Raw genomic sequence first — 17,308 nt, forward strand, 5'->3', positions numbered from 1 at the left:
GGGGGATGGGGGGGATGGGGGGGTCGGGCGTTGGTGAAAGCTGCCAAAGTTTAGTAGAAATGGTGAGAGAAAGCAAAGATAAAGTCAAACAAAAAGTTTTAGGAGAAGAGAAACTCAGCAGTTACACGGGAGAGCGGCGAAACCCAAACAAAGGTCCTGAAACAACAACATGCAGCTGGAACGACACAGGAGCCGCACAGAAGAATCGCTGCAAAGTGGTCCTAGGGTTTCTGCTACAGCGATCCCCCATGAAACCAAAATACAAATAGCTTTTAAAAGGATTGATTTCACAATATTGAACAGGGTACAACACATTACCTTCACAGGACGACTTCACGAAAAGGCTACTGCAGCCTTCACTCAGCCTGACGGCGACGCAACCGACTTACCTGCATGTACACTCTACTCAGCGGGTCTTTAACCGCTGTATCGTTTGACAATTCCAAGTTGTAATATTTGTTAGCTTTGTAATCTTCGCATTCATGCCGTCACTCGCGGAAATTGCCCGCCAACAACCCCGTGGCTAGCCCAAGTTCTGTATTCGCGGAGTACTGGCACGGCTTTAACGACTGGGAACACCCCCAGAGATGCCAATTTTGATTTTCCCATGGTTACATCGTATGTTTCTATTCACAGCACAGCACCGCCCCCCCTCGCGTAGCTGTACGCTCTCCATGAGACGTTCCTCCGCCGTACAATTCTTCCCGCGCCAATGATCTAGTGTTGAAGCTGTTCGGGAAGCACTGCTCCATACTATCCTGATTCCGTTGCTGTGCACTATGGTGCGGGTGACTCCCTAGGGTTCCCGCTGTACCAGACTGCGTATGTGCAGGGATGATCGGCTGCGGCAATCCTACCCACTGCAACGTTGTGTTCCTTAAGCTGCTTTTCTTTCATTTTGCCTCTTATTGGTACAGAACCTTGAACACTACAGTAGAATGCATTTGTAAGTCTCAGTATCGATGGTAAGGCACCCAGTGGCTACTCTGGAACTGTGCCGTAATTGTTGTTACTTGCAAGGGTACTTCATGTGAACCAGTCTCCGCTGGGGATAAAAAAAAAGAGCAAATGCGAGACCCCCGTCGAGATGGGCCACCTTGGGTGTAAGCAGCTCCGCAGGTGTGCTTGCGGCCATATATATATATATATATATATATATATATATATATATATATCAACTGCTACTGATAATGCTGCACCAGTGCATGCATTGATGACAACGGCAACAACCTGCACATCACGGGGGGGGAAGGACGGAAGAACGAGTGGGAGGGATACATGCAGCTTATCTCCTCTGTGCCTCCTCAGGCCTTCCAGCGCAGCCCACAACAAGAGTGCCCAAGCACCTCAGCATTGCAACCGGAGGACCAAGGCTGCCCACGACGGGGTACAGATTAGTGTAATGGAATGCATGCATAAGCCTGCATGCATTCGATCATTATATATATAGTGTATACCGTCTTGCATATTGACTATGCACATACATATGTGGTAATTAATATTTGCTGTTGGCCGCCACTGCCTTCTGGGCGCTGTGATGAGCTCTACGTCGTCTGTCCCTGGCAAAGAAGGCTTCGGATAGCAGACCAGCCATAACTTGAATGCATCTGGTTTGCAAGGTAAGACGCACCCGAAAACGGCAGACAACAACCCTATCCAAATATCCGACGAGTCAGGCGAGGTAGCGACTGGTCGGGACAGAGAAAGACGGGGTGATGTGCGATGTTAGTTCGCTCAATGCGACTTCAACTCCTTCATTGCATCCAACAATTTGAATTCATCTGGCAAGTAGAACTGCAAAACAGTAATCAAACAACAGAAGAAGCTGAAAAAGATCAGAACTGACACACCAAAAACCGTACGTCGCCGTGAGGAGATAAACGAACCGCCTGGTATACGACAGATGTGAAGGCAAACGTCTTCGACAGTAGAACTGGACTTTCACACTAAAAGCAGAAAGGTTCAGAGCAACATGCTGCACTGAAACATACGTCCATCGAGTTCGCAATTACTAACAGCCGTAATACCACAGTAGACGTCGTACCGCTGGACATGCACTGATTCAGAGCACTGGCTGGACTACACACCCATTACGGGAAAATACTCCACTGCACTTACTAATACATAAAAACCTTGCACTATACACAAGCACAAGCTGAAGATTCACGTTATTTTCAACTTTTCCCCGAATCCACAGAGGAATAAGATGTTTAGACAATACGGAGTTCGAACTCCAGATCCCCCAACACCAAACAAACTCTTGAGGAGACTATGGAAGCATTGCAGGGACACAAAGCATGACTTATAGGCAATACCCAAGATTAAAATGGGGCTGTATTAGATGAATGAAAGCAGAGCAGGCAAGGGCAAACAAGTAGAATGAAACGGAAACACAGGAGGCAGAGGAAACTCTGTCGGACTAAAGTAAATTAAGTAGAATGAATTATGTTGTCCTCCCGAACAATGAAACGCGTCAAAGTGAAGCTTCATGTAATAATAGGCATTGACAAAGAAGCGCGGCAAAACAGCACACGCAACAAATAGGAAGAAACGACCCTCCGCGCAGGAAATGGAGAAAGTGCATCGGAAACAGCGAGCGGGCCCCTCCCCCCCCCTCCCCCCTCACACACACACACACACACCGCAACGCAAAACTCTAACAACGAAACACAAGCATATAAAAAAACTACATGGGGAACCCAAACATATGCAGACGAAGGTAGAAGGCAGTCAGCCTGCTTCGAGATTGGGCTTCTTGCTGCTGGAGCTGCTGCGTTACTCACCGGTTCGTAAGCCAGAGGGAAAGGGGTGTCATAGCCGGTGACGCGCTTGATCGGGGCCTCCAATTTGAAGAAGCATTTCTCCTGAACAGCAGCAGCTATTTCAGCTGCAAAGCCCATGGTTTGCTGGGCCTCATGAGAGACAAGCAGGCGTCCTGTCTTCTGTACCGACTTCACCACCGTTTCTACGTCCCACGGAACAATTGTCTGCAAATCAATGACCTCTACACTGATGCCCTCCTTCTCTGCCATTTCGGCTGCTCGTAGCACACGGTGAACCTGCGTGCCCCAGGCTACTGCCGTGACCTGCACGGCGCAACGCCAGGAACCAGAACAAATTCAGTGCATTCAAGAACAACAGCCTGTCAGCTTGAGACGAAAATAAACAAGCTTGTCCGTTCACCTCAAATACAGGCAAGAACAGCCTCCCTTGCTTAGGTGCAGCGTGTTCGCCTTGACGCTGCAAATGGCAAAGCTACGTTGCACAAAGGCTGCTGCTACAGTGCTTTAATAAGGAAAACAGCGCACTGCGCATGATGTAAAAGAATACACTAACAATATAATACAATGTGATACTCCAGCGTTATATCAGTGTAATAATGACGATGCAATCAAGCTCCACCAAAAACACTCGCCACCGGCGGTCTCAAAAGCTTTTACGCTATACGCATGGCAGATCATCAACCTCCAAAAGATGAGCAACCCAAATTCAATACAACAGCACAACTTACATACCCAGAACGGACAAGACACGCATACGTCAGAGAAGCCAGCAGGTATCCCACCCAAAAGAGCATCGAAGTCCCTCAAAACCCATCCAATGAAGAGCAGCGTTAGCTGCTCAGCGCTAAGAGACTGAAAATGGCGCGTAAACCACGGGGCAAAACAGACAATCCAAACTCCAACATGGCTGAACATGCTCCGCCTACACACGCATTTATGCAAGGTGCTATACCAAGAGGCGGCTAAAGGCTCCCCTACGCAGGTTACTGCACGGAGAGTCAACTGCGAAAACAAAGCAAGAAGGCATTTAACTTACATCGGTTCCCTCCTTAAGAATATCTGCCTCGGACAAGTTCAGCATATAATCTCCAGTAGGCACTTCATCAGTTGCAACTCTGTAGAGGGCTTTGGGCTCGAAGAAGAGGCAAGGGTTCTCATCTCTTATGCAGCTCAGTAGCAGCCCCTTCGCTTGGTAGGGGCCCCTGGGAATGACAATCTGCAAGCAAACACACCTGTCCCCTCCGGAAGATGCAGTTCAAAGAATGATGTTTGCGGGGTCATTGGAACAAATCCCGCTCGGTTTGGGCTATACACAGGCTGCATTTGTCTCTCTGCTCCTTCTATGGTATCTTCTTGCTGCAACGATTGCCTTTTCATGCATTTATTGGAGTCACAAAAGCCGGACCTCCAGGCATAAGGCCAAAACCCGACGCTGCACTGAGATGCATTCATCCATTTCTGTAAGTATTGGAATCAACTCATATGTTGAAAGCACTATTCATACAATGCAGCTGAACACGCTTGAGCTACTTTGTGCAAGAGGAAAAGTACGATAATCGTTAGAACGAGCATGACCCTAGTACTGCTGATTAATCAAATTGAAGCATTTCTGTGCTTTAATCTAAGTGTTTCTTATATAACATGAAAATTCTTGAGACCACGAAATGCCTCATAAATAAAGACACTTCTGATGGCATCAACTCGACATTCCAGGCAAGCCGCCTGCAACTTGAACACAGTGAGCTACAGGAAACTGTGAGTAGTACTACCATACGGCGAAGGGTGCACTAATGCACTATACAGCGTAGATTCGTCTATTGAGGAACCAACCTTAAGGCCTGCAGCGTGAGCGAAGTAAGCCTCAGGAGACTGCGAGTGGTACAACCCCCCATGACCGACGGCACCCCACGAAGAACGGAAAGTAAGCTTGCCGCAGTTCCAGTTGTTACCGCTGCGGTAGCGGAATTTCGCGGCTTCGTTGACAATCTGCAAGTAAGTAAAAAAACAAAAGAAGAGAGAGTAGACTGCTGCACAGAGTCAAAAGGAACGGAATGAATGAAAGACTCCCCAACGTAGCTGCATGGAGGCTTTCCACCTGCCGTACCCATCGACTTTCTAAAGTACAAAAAGTTGTAGCAATAATGACACCAGTAACAGTAATCCAGTCAGATGGATATTCTGCTATTAATTAGCTCATGTTTTGGGTCGTTTGGAGTTTATAAAAACGACCAAAACAAACCAACTAACTGTGCGCAGAATGAAACTAGAGGGTAGGTGCACTTATTTATTCGAGAAGCACGGTAGACGGAGTGCCACAATGAACTAAAAAGCCCAAGAAACGTGTCTTTCCACATCTACACAAATGACATTCAGTTCACTTTAGTTGGCAGCGTATCAATTGAATCCAGATGCGTCAAGCAGAACGTGAGTTTTCGTTGTCACATAACGCCTAAGAACTCCGATATCGCCCCTGCTTTAAGACGGAAGTACAAAACATAATCCGCCTCCCCAGCTCACGATGAAATAGACGACAACTTAAAGAGAGCCGGGATGCAGACAAAAAATGCAGACTAACAGCTCTGTCGTTCTCTCACCTGGTCAAAGGCGGGGAAAATATAATCCCCAAACTGGATTTCTGCTATTGCCGTGTAGCCCACAGCGGCCATTCCAACAGCCATGCCGGCAATTCCCTTCAGAAAAAAAGATAAAATTGAGAAGACACTCGTGAAGTTATAAGCGAACAGACTAGCGGGATGTAAGGGAACGGTGAAGTGAGGGCAAACCGCAGAAACAGACGCAACTGACGACAGGAAGAAAGGAAAACAATTCGACAAGCAAGGAGAGACACGACCTAAACAAAGCGAAAGGCAGACTAACAAAAACGGACGAATTCAAATATGCCCATCCACCCTAACCAAGCCTCTGATATAACGCGGTATACAAGAGTACCGGCTCTTGAATACCTTTTTACCTCAGGGAAGCAACTGTACTACGAAACACCATGTGCTGAAATAATTGCCAGTGCCACAAAATGCAGCTCAAGTACACTGAATGGGAACACATCCACCCGATGAACGGAGGCAGGGGGGAAGCCGATGCATGCCGGGAGCATCAGCACTCCGCAGTCATCCATGTTCAACTCAAAACGAATAAGCACAACGGACAAGAGAAATGAACGAGTCTCCACCATTCAAAGCCTAATGTACATGTATGCCACAAGCTATGTGTGCACCCAAATAAACCTTAGCGGAAATAAACAACCCATAAACCCTAACCTCATAAATAAGCAAAGCACTGCCATTTACCAACAGGGAGGGCGACGGCGAAACAGAACAACAGGAAAATCGAAGGCGGCTTCCCTTTGCGTTTCAACACGAGAACAGTAGCAGCACATTTGAGGCTCGCTAAAGGTAAAGGAATTGGCTTCGAGGGCTTTCGCGTCACCTGTTCGGATAGAGGAGTATTGAAGACTCTTTGTGGCCCAAATTTGTCCCTCAAGTCCACAGAGCATCGGAAAACGCCGCCAAATGCCACATCCTCCCCGAAAACACATGCACTGAACGCAACACAACCATTAACCCAGATGAAAATTCCCACCAACTCCCTGTTGAGGCAGCAGCAGCAGCTGCTGCTCCAATTGCCTGCCGTATCGGCTGCCTAAATTGGCAACAGGGCTAGTCTTGCGTCGGGCGACGCCTGTGCAACCAGAATTATATGAAAGGCATGTTAACAACAGCCGAGACTCAATGGACGTGACTTAGGCTGAAAGCCCACCGGCTGGGGCCTCATGGGCCTCGAAGAAAATACAGGGGGATGGGAGAGAGGCTATAGGCACGTACGTGGGATCGGTTTCCAAAGCAATGTGCATAGCCGAATTGATGGCAGTGAAGAGGTTCATGCGAGTGGTAGGTCCGTCATCGCGTCTCGGCTTTGTGGATGTACGGCAGGCGACAGTGAGGTCCGTACCAGCCCCATGAGCGAAGTGGCGTTTAATGGTTTTACCTGATTCCCACGAAGAAGAGGAAAGGCGAGATGGAGAAAGAGAAGAAAGTGAAGCGCGAGGCCGCAATAGAGACAACCGCGACAGAAGGCGGGTAGTTGAAGTGTGTGGCAACAACATACTCGAAAAAACCGGCGGTATATCCAGAGGTGGCAGTTTTCGGGGGTGTTTTGCTGCTCCCTTTAAGGCAGCCTAGGCACACATCTCACTTTCTTGCAACACTTCGTGTGCAACTTTGTAACGGCAAAATAACTGTTCAACGGGATACAACTTTCACAGCCACCGCCACCACGGACACTGGAGCTGCTGCAGCGGCAGACAGCGCGAGAGCCCCAGCCGGAGAACGCAGCGTTCTACAAGACGAAAGCACGTTTACAGAAGCTTTATTTATATTGTTACATCTGTTTCATGCCATCAGTGCAACACGTTTCAACCCATAAGGAGACGAAATTTGTGTGTAGCCCAACAGACCATCCAGTTTGCCTTACCGACAACGTGCAGTGTAGGAACAGCGAAGGGGCCCCTGATAGGTCAGAGGACATCTATAAGACAAATGTACTTGGATAAGTGCATAGTAATCGTGAAAATGGAATTTATTGTGTGCTAAAACATTAAAAGAATTATCCTCCAGCAGGGAAGGCTAGAGCGCCTGTGGGTGTGGCGTGTGGTACGTGTCCTCAGCTACTCCGTGCCGTTCCTAAGACGGGGAGCGTTCCAGTAAATTTCATTCCTGGGTCTCTTCTTCAGAGCTACTCTAGAATATGGACCCTCGGTCATCTAGGGAGACCCCGCCTCGCCCTCCCCTTTATCACGTCTTTTGGCATCAACCCGATTCACTCCAGCGATTATCAGCATGTTGTTTTCCCATAACTGAACATCACAGACTTATTCACAACCAGTGTGTGTAAAGACATCCGCAACGAGATTCTCCCATCGTAACCAAAGACCATCGTGAAGTGCAGCAGAGTAATCGAGGCAAACGCCCCTGCATCAACTGGGAATCCCTGCCGCCTCCTGGCATCATGAGAGCAATCACGCAAGACCGTGGAGTTGGGGGGGAGACGGAGCAAATCGCCGTGGGTTGAAACACAACTTGCCGCAACTGCTGCTCGAATACCACCTCACATGCAAGTATAACATTGTTCCACGCCCGCTAGCAATGTAGACAGCTGTTGAACACCTACGTGGAATTCATTCCAGTGCAACGTAGTAGAAAGATTATGTGTAAATTTCAGCAAAGTATTGCTACACATGAGTCACTCTTAACAACATACTGTCTACCGTTCCTATGTGCCCAACTATGAATTTGTGGACCAATGGGAGGAAAGGGGCTCCACAGTGAGGTCAGAGCAGCAAACAAGAAGGGCGAAGAGGAAAATTTTGAATAGAACTAACTTCATTCGTCGCCAGTGCATACATCTGTTGTCCTGGGAAAATATTAGAGAAGGACAGAGCCATCTGCCGCTACTGCTTCTGCGTGCTGTTGGGGATGCTGTGCAATCACGCGCGGCTACGCCTATACAATTTACAATTGTTTGCCTGCTCAACAAGCGATTGGACCAAGTGCCACGAAGGTGCGAAAGTCTTCTGCGGCTGAGGATGCAGCACGTGACTCACCTGTTGTACCAAAGGCTGCCGCAGCAGTTTCCATCCGTTAAGCACCTCCACGCAGTTTGTGGTGCTTGCTTTTTCTGTTCCGCCAGGTGTATCGTTTTTTGGTTCGTCTCAGCAAGATATGCCTATACGCGTACATACACTTCCATGCGAATACGTATACAAGCACGAATAGAGTCGCATTCTTGTGGCTACAGCGCACAGAGGTGCAGCTGCAAATGCTTGCACCCAGGAAAGGGTATGAATAGCAGCGGTGAGATATATGGCACCAAAGGGCAGGTAGGTAGAACGATACGAATTTCTTCATACGAACGGCAAAACAGATATCTATCAAGAAATAGTTGTAGGCAACATGACTTTACTCGGTTACGACGGTGAGCACTCAATCCTGTAGACGCTGCCGGCTAGTGACGAGGGTAGCTAGAATTTTCTAAGGAATCGCTTCACGCAAACGATCCTCTAATCCAATACCTGTTTGTCGATTTCTTGGCTATTTAGCTTAGTGTTCCAATTTGCGATGGACTCCATGTTTTGTGACGCTTGTAATGAAATTACTACTTGCCTCCCATTACTCCTTGAAACACATTTGCTCTTGCTGCCCTACACAACGCATGGCTAAAGTAGGCGACGTGTTCGCTCTGCTGCGCAATTCAAAGATTACGTTAGTCCAGAAGCATTAAGTAGACTAGGCCAAGAATAAGTACAGGGATCCCTTTACGTAGTGTCGTGCACTGGGCTGTTGCATTTTCTTCTCCCATTTCCAAGCTGCGGAGAGCTGCTTGTGGAAATATGCAGCCGATGACGTCAAATATTGGCTGCAACTAGCCAGATCGAACGTCTTGCCACATAAAAAATGCAGACCAGGGAGTCTAGACACAGGGGAAGAAAGTCCTGAGATGAAACCACTACAGACGACGGCAAAAGTCGACGCATTTGGATGAACCCAGCGGAAACAACAGTCAAAACTGGTGCTTAAGCGCGTTGTTGTAGAGTCCAGTTTGACGTTCAACCCCTGTTATTTTGTTACAGTCATCTCATGCTTTGTAGTAAACGGAGCGATGCATACGAAGACATCTGTTTGGCGTAGTTGACGGAATTTGTTGAGTTTTCAAAATAAGGTAATAAATAACTGGTCAGAATCACTACAGTAACTAAACTCGAACAGCTAGTACAGTTGGGATGTTTGTTGAGTTTATCCGGAACAAGGGCGGTGCTACTGCATCCCTTGATCGATGACAAAGCCACAATTAAGTCCGTTAAGATACCGTTCATCCACCTCTAAGGACGGGTAAAGCCTCCGATTGACCGAGCTTTAGAGCGGTTTTGTGCTTCACCTGCAAACAAGCAGGGAGTATTCCGTGTCTGATTGTTACATCTTGCTCCAACAAAAAGACCTGGTTTCCTGATTCGCTGTTTTATTAGCCATGTGGTTGCCCGTGCATTCTGTACTTCTGGACAAGGCGAAGATACAAAGTGGGCAAACTCTGCGGTCTCCCTGTTACCACAAGACAGCTGTTAGTGCTTGACCGCTTGATTCTCCTCTTGCTGTAGACCTCAGTTATAACCGCATGCAGATGGACGTCTACGGAGGAGGATTGTCGCATACTGCAAGAGCATCCGGATATACAGCAGGTAAGTGTAGCTATGGACCAAAGTGCCTGGCCAATAGAGCGTCAGGAGAGCATGTACCATAGTTTGCGCCTTACTGGCATTCCTGTCTAAATTTGACATAAAGACCCTTACCCGGCCCTAGTATATAAGAGGGAAGCAAGCAAAGGTTGCGTGCAGCTGTGCAGCGTTTGTGCGTACATCCCATAAGGCATGCTACTTTTTTCAGATGAGGAACTGTCCTACATTTTGAGTTGCAGCAAGGTGCGCTGCAACTCTTGGCAGCCCTCCGCTCAAGGCACTGGAGTCGCCTTGCTCGGGTAGCTTTGCGACTAGGGAAGGAGGTTAGTTGGGTGTAAGCAAGCTTCATTTTGAGTATTTTGTCTCCTTTGCAGGTCGAAGTAGTCCTCCGATGGGGTCATGGAACCGGGTTACACCGTTCCTTAGCAACAACGCCGGTGGCGGGCAAGAATGCGAAGTCATATTGCGCAATCCGGCAATGTTACCGAATGCACATACATTTCAAACAAGCCCCCCTTTCCAACAAAACGGTGCCAGAGATGCTGCTGTTGATATCCATCTGCAAGCCAGCGACTGCAGAACAATGCCAGTGATCGAACCAATAGATGGTAGTACTCAAACTATCAACGCCTTCGTCTCCGCAAAGAGAATTAACTGCGATATTAATAGCACTTAGCACTGGTAGATTCTGCTGGGATGTCGAGCCGCCTGACATGGTAGAATGGCAAGGCCTGAACAGGAAAAGGACGTGTAAGCATCCTTACAAAACAGCAGTACCTATTGTGCTCCAGTTTTTCCAAGCTTCCCATTTCCCCAGTGAAGTCGAAAACTTATCATATGGAGCCTTCATGATATCCTAAGTTTTATAGGGGCTGCAAGCCAGGCAACTTGACCTAATTATAACAAACATCACTAAGTGCTTGCAGCGTCTTATCCGATGACTACTGTGGGCTCACGTTGAACCAAAATCCTGACGATGAGCCTTCTTTATATGCAACTAGTCCTTCTCTCTAGCCTACGGCGTCTCGAGCCCGGTGGCCATGGCGCCCGGGTGCTCAAGGAGAGAAGGCGGCCTGCAATGAGTTACAGCGCACCTCGGTGCAACTAAAGGACCAGAAAACTCCCCCGTCTACAAGAATTAACGAGTCTTATTGGCTGTGTGTACAAACACGAAACAGTTGTTGAGAACGTTTGCTTGGTAGCCGCTTGTTTACTAGTTACTAACTTCAGACAGGGTTTTCACAATAACGGAGATAAAACGCAAGCATTATTCTGTGCATAAACAGCTACACCAATTAACGCAATTCACTCAACTTCAGCCGTGGATGTCTAATGGAACAGGCGAATGTGGAGGAAGGACATCCAGTGATTGCCACGAAGGGCAATCACATCCAGTGATTGCCACGAAGGGGGTGGCAGTCCATCTACGCCTCATGCCTGGAATATAGGCGTACTGGAATCTATAGCATCAGTCCAGAACAGTAACGGCTGCGATATGCATGATGTTGAGTAGCTCGTCGACCAACAGTATCCGCAACATATACTTCGCCAACGCACTCTTATTTCTCTAAGGGCCCTACTGTGACCCGAAATCTGGAGCGGCTCCATGACTCAGCCGTATATTGAACATAAGCTGACCACTGTCATTCGGCCAGAAGCAGACGACCAAACTAAACTCGCCAACAGTGTACGCTGTGGATACGCAATATCTGCGAGACCGAAAATGTATTAAGATTCATCAAAGCGGCATGATCTCCACCCCTGAAGGTAATGTGTCCCCTATACAACAACACTACAGTAGTCCATTTGACGTTACCACCGTCTATGATTAACACAGACACACGTTAGTGTGATATGGGGCTGGCCTGTTTATTAGGAGTGTCGGTGTGGTGTGGACCACACGATTCTGCTTCCAGGCAGGTTGGCTCCTGAGCGCCAAGACAATGTTTAGCATTGCCTTTGGTTTTGGTGCATGTTTAAAAGGTGGGCTCCTGGGTGCAACTTCAGCGGGCTGCCTTCCAGCATGTTTTGCAGCAAGGTATGATGGAAGCCGAGGAACTAGTAAGAGGCCGCCTCCTTTTAGCACCACACTCAGGCTTTGAGTCGTTGAGCTCATGACGCCTTACTACTGAAGAAGGAGTGCGCTGTTTTTTGGAGCTGTAATCTTGAGTGTCTTGAGTCTGTTGCAACTTACTATGGTCCTCGGCTAGTGTCGAGGGCTCTCGTTACAGTCAGCGGAGTGGAAGGACGTGACCAAAGCGAAAAAGCAGCCTCTGCGGAGGGAAGTTAAATACTTGAAGTGATGTTTCGGTAAGTGAAATTAAAGCAAATAGAAGTTGGACTCGGCTTTCAGCTAGTAGATTTAGATTTACCAGCGGTGGCTGCTGCGGGCTGTTTGTTGTTTCATGTGTGGTCATGCTGCTGCTTGTCACACCTGCGCCGGTGCAAGGTGGCTGATCATGGTTCAAAATGAGACTTTAAGGCACTTTTTGGAGACCTCTGAAGTTTTTATTCAAAGTTTTTCACTTTTAAAAGAGTGTTCTTCGTCGCATTTGCATCGGTGAGCTCCTGTTCCCCCGCCACATCGTGGTGTGGGTTCGAAGGCGGCAAGGCGCGATGATGCTTGGTTGCGCGTGTTCCCGTTTATTCTCCTGGTTTCTCGGGTTGAGTTTTACATTCTCTTTGTTCTAGAAACACTTTATCATATGCCTGAGGGGAAACGACTGACGGGGAGGTCCTGAAACCGTTCTCTGGCCGCCAGCTCATCATTGCTGCTTCACAGCGAATGTCTGACAACAGCGAATCTGCCGATAATTTCCATTGGATTATATTTTGTTATTTTTCATTTGTTGTTTCGTCTTTGTGGAATATTTGGATCCAGTTGTGCGCCGCTCTCGAGTTCGCCTTCCAGCGCCTTCGCTAATCATTGCCACGCGGCTTGGATGCGTCCTGTAGCCGCATCATTACCTCCTTTCTTTTTTAAAGACGGGCATTTTAAAGTCTTTTTCTTTCTCTTCTTTTTTTGCATTCTGTTTGTGACTTCGTCGCCAACCATATTGCACCAAAGAGCGCCCCAAACCAACCGTTGTGGGCTGTTTGGCGTTCTTCTCATGCTTATACAACACTGTTACATGCTACCCTTGCCTTTTTTTCATTTGCTGCCTCTTGAATTGCAGGAATCTGTTATGCTTTTTCGTTGCTGCAATCGTGTTGTTTCTTCCTGCTTAATATTTCACTTCCGGGTGCCCACTCGTGCCGCCCTCCCGCGCGTAGACCCCAATTAAACCCATTTGTTGCCTTCCGTACTTTCTCGTGCAGGTCGAAGCGCATGCAAACAACAAGGAGAACAAACAGAGCTTTAAAGGACTAACGATGACAGACCGCGAGGGCCACAGGCTGTATGTCCTCCACGTTCCGGCTCCTTTCCGTTGTGAATAGTAGTAGTTGCTGGAAAATTACTAACATTAATCATGATGTGTATATCCCGAATGGAGTTTATTAGGGCGAACCTAATGTTTAGTGGAACACTCCTTTTTATTTTGTTATTTTGTCGGCTTGATTCTTTTGTTCTTGCTCGTTTTAGCATTCGCCATTTGAATTTTGTGTCCCGTCTTCAAAGAGTTAAACTCGTTCTGGTGGTTTTGTTGCCTTCTTTTTTTGACTCTTATCTTCACCTTGGTCTGTTTAGAACCGTGTGTTTTTGCAGAGGGGGCCTGTCGTGGAGGCGGGAAGGCATAGACAGCGAAATGCGGCCGCCGGGAAGGCGCAACGAGAGCAGCGGAGGCTTTTCTGCCACCCCGCTCATGAGCAGCAACAGCAACAACAGAAGCAATGACTTCAGCAGACGGGCGGCACCTGCATCTCACGGTTCCTTTGGTTCAGACACTTGTAGCGGCTTCGGGGCATTCCGCATGGGAGGCGTCCACAAAACAGCGCAGAGGGGGACACCCCCTCAGCTTACAACGTCCAACCCAAACACCGCAGCAACAGCACCTCCTGCTTCCGCTGCGAGTGCTAACATGCAGCAGCAGCAGCAACGCAAGGGCCACAGCGCGGCTCCTGTAGGTGGCCCTGTCTCTCGTGGAAGCTTTTCCGTCTTGAGGCAGCCCGCTGTGCATGCAGCGCATGCAGAGGGTCCTGTAAGCCCCAGCAGCAGAGCAGGTGCGGCTTCGGGTCGCCGTGGAGGGGAAGCTCAACAGAGCCCGAGGGGGTTTGCTGCATTCCGCAGGGGCGACAGCAACAGCAACAGCAACAGCAGCAGCAGCAGCAGCGGCAACCGTGCCGCACACGTTAACAATCTATCAAATTCCCCGGGAAGTCCACCAGAGGGTGCAGGGGACAAAGCGGCTGGAACAGCGGCAGCGGGAGCAGCGTCAGGAACGGCAGGAGGAGCCGATGTGGCAGCGGGCGTTCAGCTGTGGCGTCCCCGTCGTGCGTTAACGCGGGAGGAGGAGTTGAATCGTAACGTGAAGTCTTTGTTGAACAAACTAACCATAGAGAAATTTGGGGTAATCGCGGAAAAACTTGCACAGATACTGGAAAAAAGCTTAAACTGCCAAGCAGAAATTCGTATTCAAGTTGATGCCATCATCGACAAAGCCGTCACTGAACCTGACTGGTCCGAGATGTACGCCGACCTCTGTCAGGTAAGTTGTTCAAGAAGGCCACACGCAGATCCATGCGGATTCAAATGGTGGTTTCGCTGATTCAAATACATTTTTGTTGGTCCAGATGCTGCTTCTGCCCGTCTGGTAGTTCCGGTGGTGACTGCTGCTGTCGGTCCCCATGATCCTCCCTGTGGTTTGAACGTTTCTGTTGCTACGCGTGCTGTGTTGTTTTAAATACCTTCCCTGTCGCTTCAATGCTGTTTCTGGTTTAAATGCTGTCCTGGTTGGCTCTTCCCGCCTCGCATTCGTATTGGGGGATACAAGGTACATGCGCATTATGTACGGTTTCGTGGATATGTGGTATGCCTAGTCCACATACATACAGCATCTCTCTTTTTTCCTTTAGTGGGGGCATCCTGGACTTTGACAGTTTCGGAGCTAATACACACCGACCGAGCAACGCTCCTTGTGCTTGGGGCGCGTGCAATATATATAGGTGCCTGTGTGTATGTGCATGCGTTCGTGTTCGGGCGTGTGTTTGGGATATATGTACAGTTGTTGCAGTGGAGAAGCGTGGCGCCTGAAGGAGACCCGGAGACGATTCGCCGGACCCCCTTCATGTTGGGTTTGCTGACGCGGATTCAGCAGGAGTTCGAAGCCATGCCTGCGTAGGCTTTGTAGTACACGGCTAAGACGCTTTTAGCACTTCATTGAATGCTTGCCGCGCCCATAATTTGAACATCAGTAACAGCTGGTAGCAGGACGCCATGAGTTTGTCTGCCGTCGGTCGTCTTCGTTGCTTTCTGCGACTGCTCTAATAATAGTAACGATGCAGTTGTTGATAGAAAATGCCACTGCAAGACGTGTTGTGATTCCCTCTGCTTTACTTGTGTTTTTTAGGGCGTTACAGCATGAAGTGGAGGGAGAAGCGGAGGAAGCGCTGCAGGAGGAGGTGCGGCTGAAACGTCGCGTTTTGGGGGTGGTTAAACTGATAGGAGAGCTATTTCACCGAAAGTTATTGGGTTTCAAGATCGTTAATGATGTGGTAGTTGAACTGGTTATGAGAAGTGATGAACCCGACGAGTATCTCGTCGAATGCTTCCTGCAACTCATTGCAACTGTTGGTAAGCCGTGGCCTCTTTCTATGTTCGCTTCGTTTTATGATTTTGTTTGCGTGTTTGCTTGTTTCTTGTTGCCTTTTGCTTGCCTTTTTCCCCACCGTATTCAAGTGTTGCAGTTTGTTGTGGATTGTGCACTCTTGTGGGCTGCGTGTGACTCGCTGTTTGCTATTTGTCCCTTCCGGGCTCTTCCCGCTTTCATATTGTTTGCCATATTATTTGTACGCATAACCATGCATACACCAAATAAAGAATGCGCATTTACGCTGCTTAGTACATGCACCAGTCTCAGAATGGATCCACATCCGTTCCTCGGTAAGAGTTCTCATTATGCGCCTTTGCTATTTTCTGCTTATCATTTCTCCCTCGTTGGCATGCGTTGCTGCAGTTGTAGATTTGGTTTTTTTGTTTCCTTGTCTTTGCTTTATCTTCTTGCGTTAGGGTACTTCATTGACCAAAACCCCAAGATGAAAGTGGTATTGGATTCGTGGTTTGGTCGTCTCAAGGAGCTGCAGAATAAAAATTACTCGAAGCGACTCAAATGTGTTATTCAGGTCAGCTGAGTGGTTCAAGGGGAGATTGCTGCTGTGTACGGAGAGACAGATGCAGGAACACAAACAGATAGAGGAAAACAGAGGCACAAAGGCAATAGAATAAAGCTTGAAAACATAGAGACAGAGCGACGAAAGAGAAGCAGGCAGACAGAAACAGAAAGACAGAGATGGACAAAGCGACAGAAAGTGGGAGACAGAGAGAAGGAAGGAGACAAGGGGGAAGGGAAAGTAGAGCGCGAGAAGCTTTATATTTTCTCGCGCATCTGGTAGTTATCCATTTCCTCATTTGCTTGCTTTGTTGTTTTGTTTATGTATTTGTTGCCCATGTGCCAATGTATACGCTCTTTACTGGGTCGGTTTGTTCGTTGGCTTTTTATGCATTCGCTTGAATTTGTTTTATTTGCTTTCCTCTTAGGACACCTTCGACATGCGCAGAGCAGAGTGGCGAAAGAAAATTCACAGGGAAAGAGCTAAAGCCCTCAACGACCTCCACGATCAAGTGAGGGAGGGGATGCATGCATGCATGCATTGAATGCATGCAGTTGGTTGGAGGCAGTTGTAACACCGCGAAATTCTTAAAATGGGTCTGCTTGTTCGACGGGCTGTGGATTTATTGTTTGGCATGCGTTGCATGCATGCAATAAATGGGTTTGTTTCTTTATTATACACGCGTTTTATGGTAGTAAAGGCTTATAAGACGTCGATGCGATCTTCTGCTGTGCTCTCTACAGCTGGAAACAGAAGAAGTCTTGGGAGGGGCTGTGCATGCAGCGCAGTATGGCAATATCATCGTGGTTGGAGAGAGGACAAATTTGGTGCGCTCTATACATTTTTCTAAGTTTATTTCGATCCTAGTTGCATGAACCCATGCTTATCAAGTATAAATGCTGGCAAACACGCATGCTTATCTATTTGTAGGTTTATGCTGATACTTATGGATGCAATATATGCTACATGTGGCTCTTTTGTACCAGCATAACAGTGCATATATATATATATATAT

General features: G+C 48.0%; 2 protein-coding genes across 2 annotated transcripts; one reads left to right on the top strand and one right to left on the bottom strand.

The window, feature by feature from the left end:
- Positions 1–2,486: 2,486 nt before the first annotated feature.
- Positions 2,487–5,461, bottom strand: EMWEY_00042350 (branched-chain alpha-keto acid dehydrogenase E1 component beta chain, putative; the record flags this gene model as incomplete). The annotated part of the gene is made up of 6 exons (XM_013482761.1): positions 2,487–2,621; positions 2,784–3,086; positions 3,516–3,635; positions 3,820–3,999; positions 4,614–4,769; positions 5,378–5,461. The coding sequence occupies 6 exons, from the start codon at positions 5,459–5,461 to the stop codon at positions 2,487–2,489; spliced, it is 978 nt and encodes a 325-aa protein (XP_013338215.1).
- A 7,937-nt stretch (positions 5,462–13,398) lies between these two features.
- Positions 13,399–17,120, top strand: EMWEY_00042360 (eukaryotic translation intiation factor, putative; the record flags this gene model as incomplete). Its single annotated transcript, XM_013482762.1, has 7 exons — positions 13,399–13,424; positions 13,733–14,672; positions 15,189–15,301; positions 15,534–15,757; positions 16,193–16,305; positions 16,721–16,804; positions 17,037–17,120. Coding segments are annotated over 7 exons (1,584 nt in total), but the record flags the coding sequence as incomplete, so codon positions are not given.
- Positions 17,121–17,308: the final 188 nt, after the last annotated feature.

The sequence above is a fragment of the Eimeria maxima genome, genomic scaffold, assembly GCF_000499605.1.
Source record: "Eimeria maxima Weybridge genomic scaffold, Emw_scaff755, whole genome shotgun sequence".
Taxonomy (NCBI): domain Eukaryota; phylum Apicomplexa; class Conoidasida; order Eucoccidiorida; family Eimeriidae; genus Eimeria; species Eimeria maxima.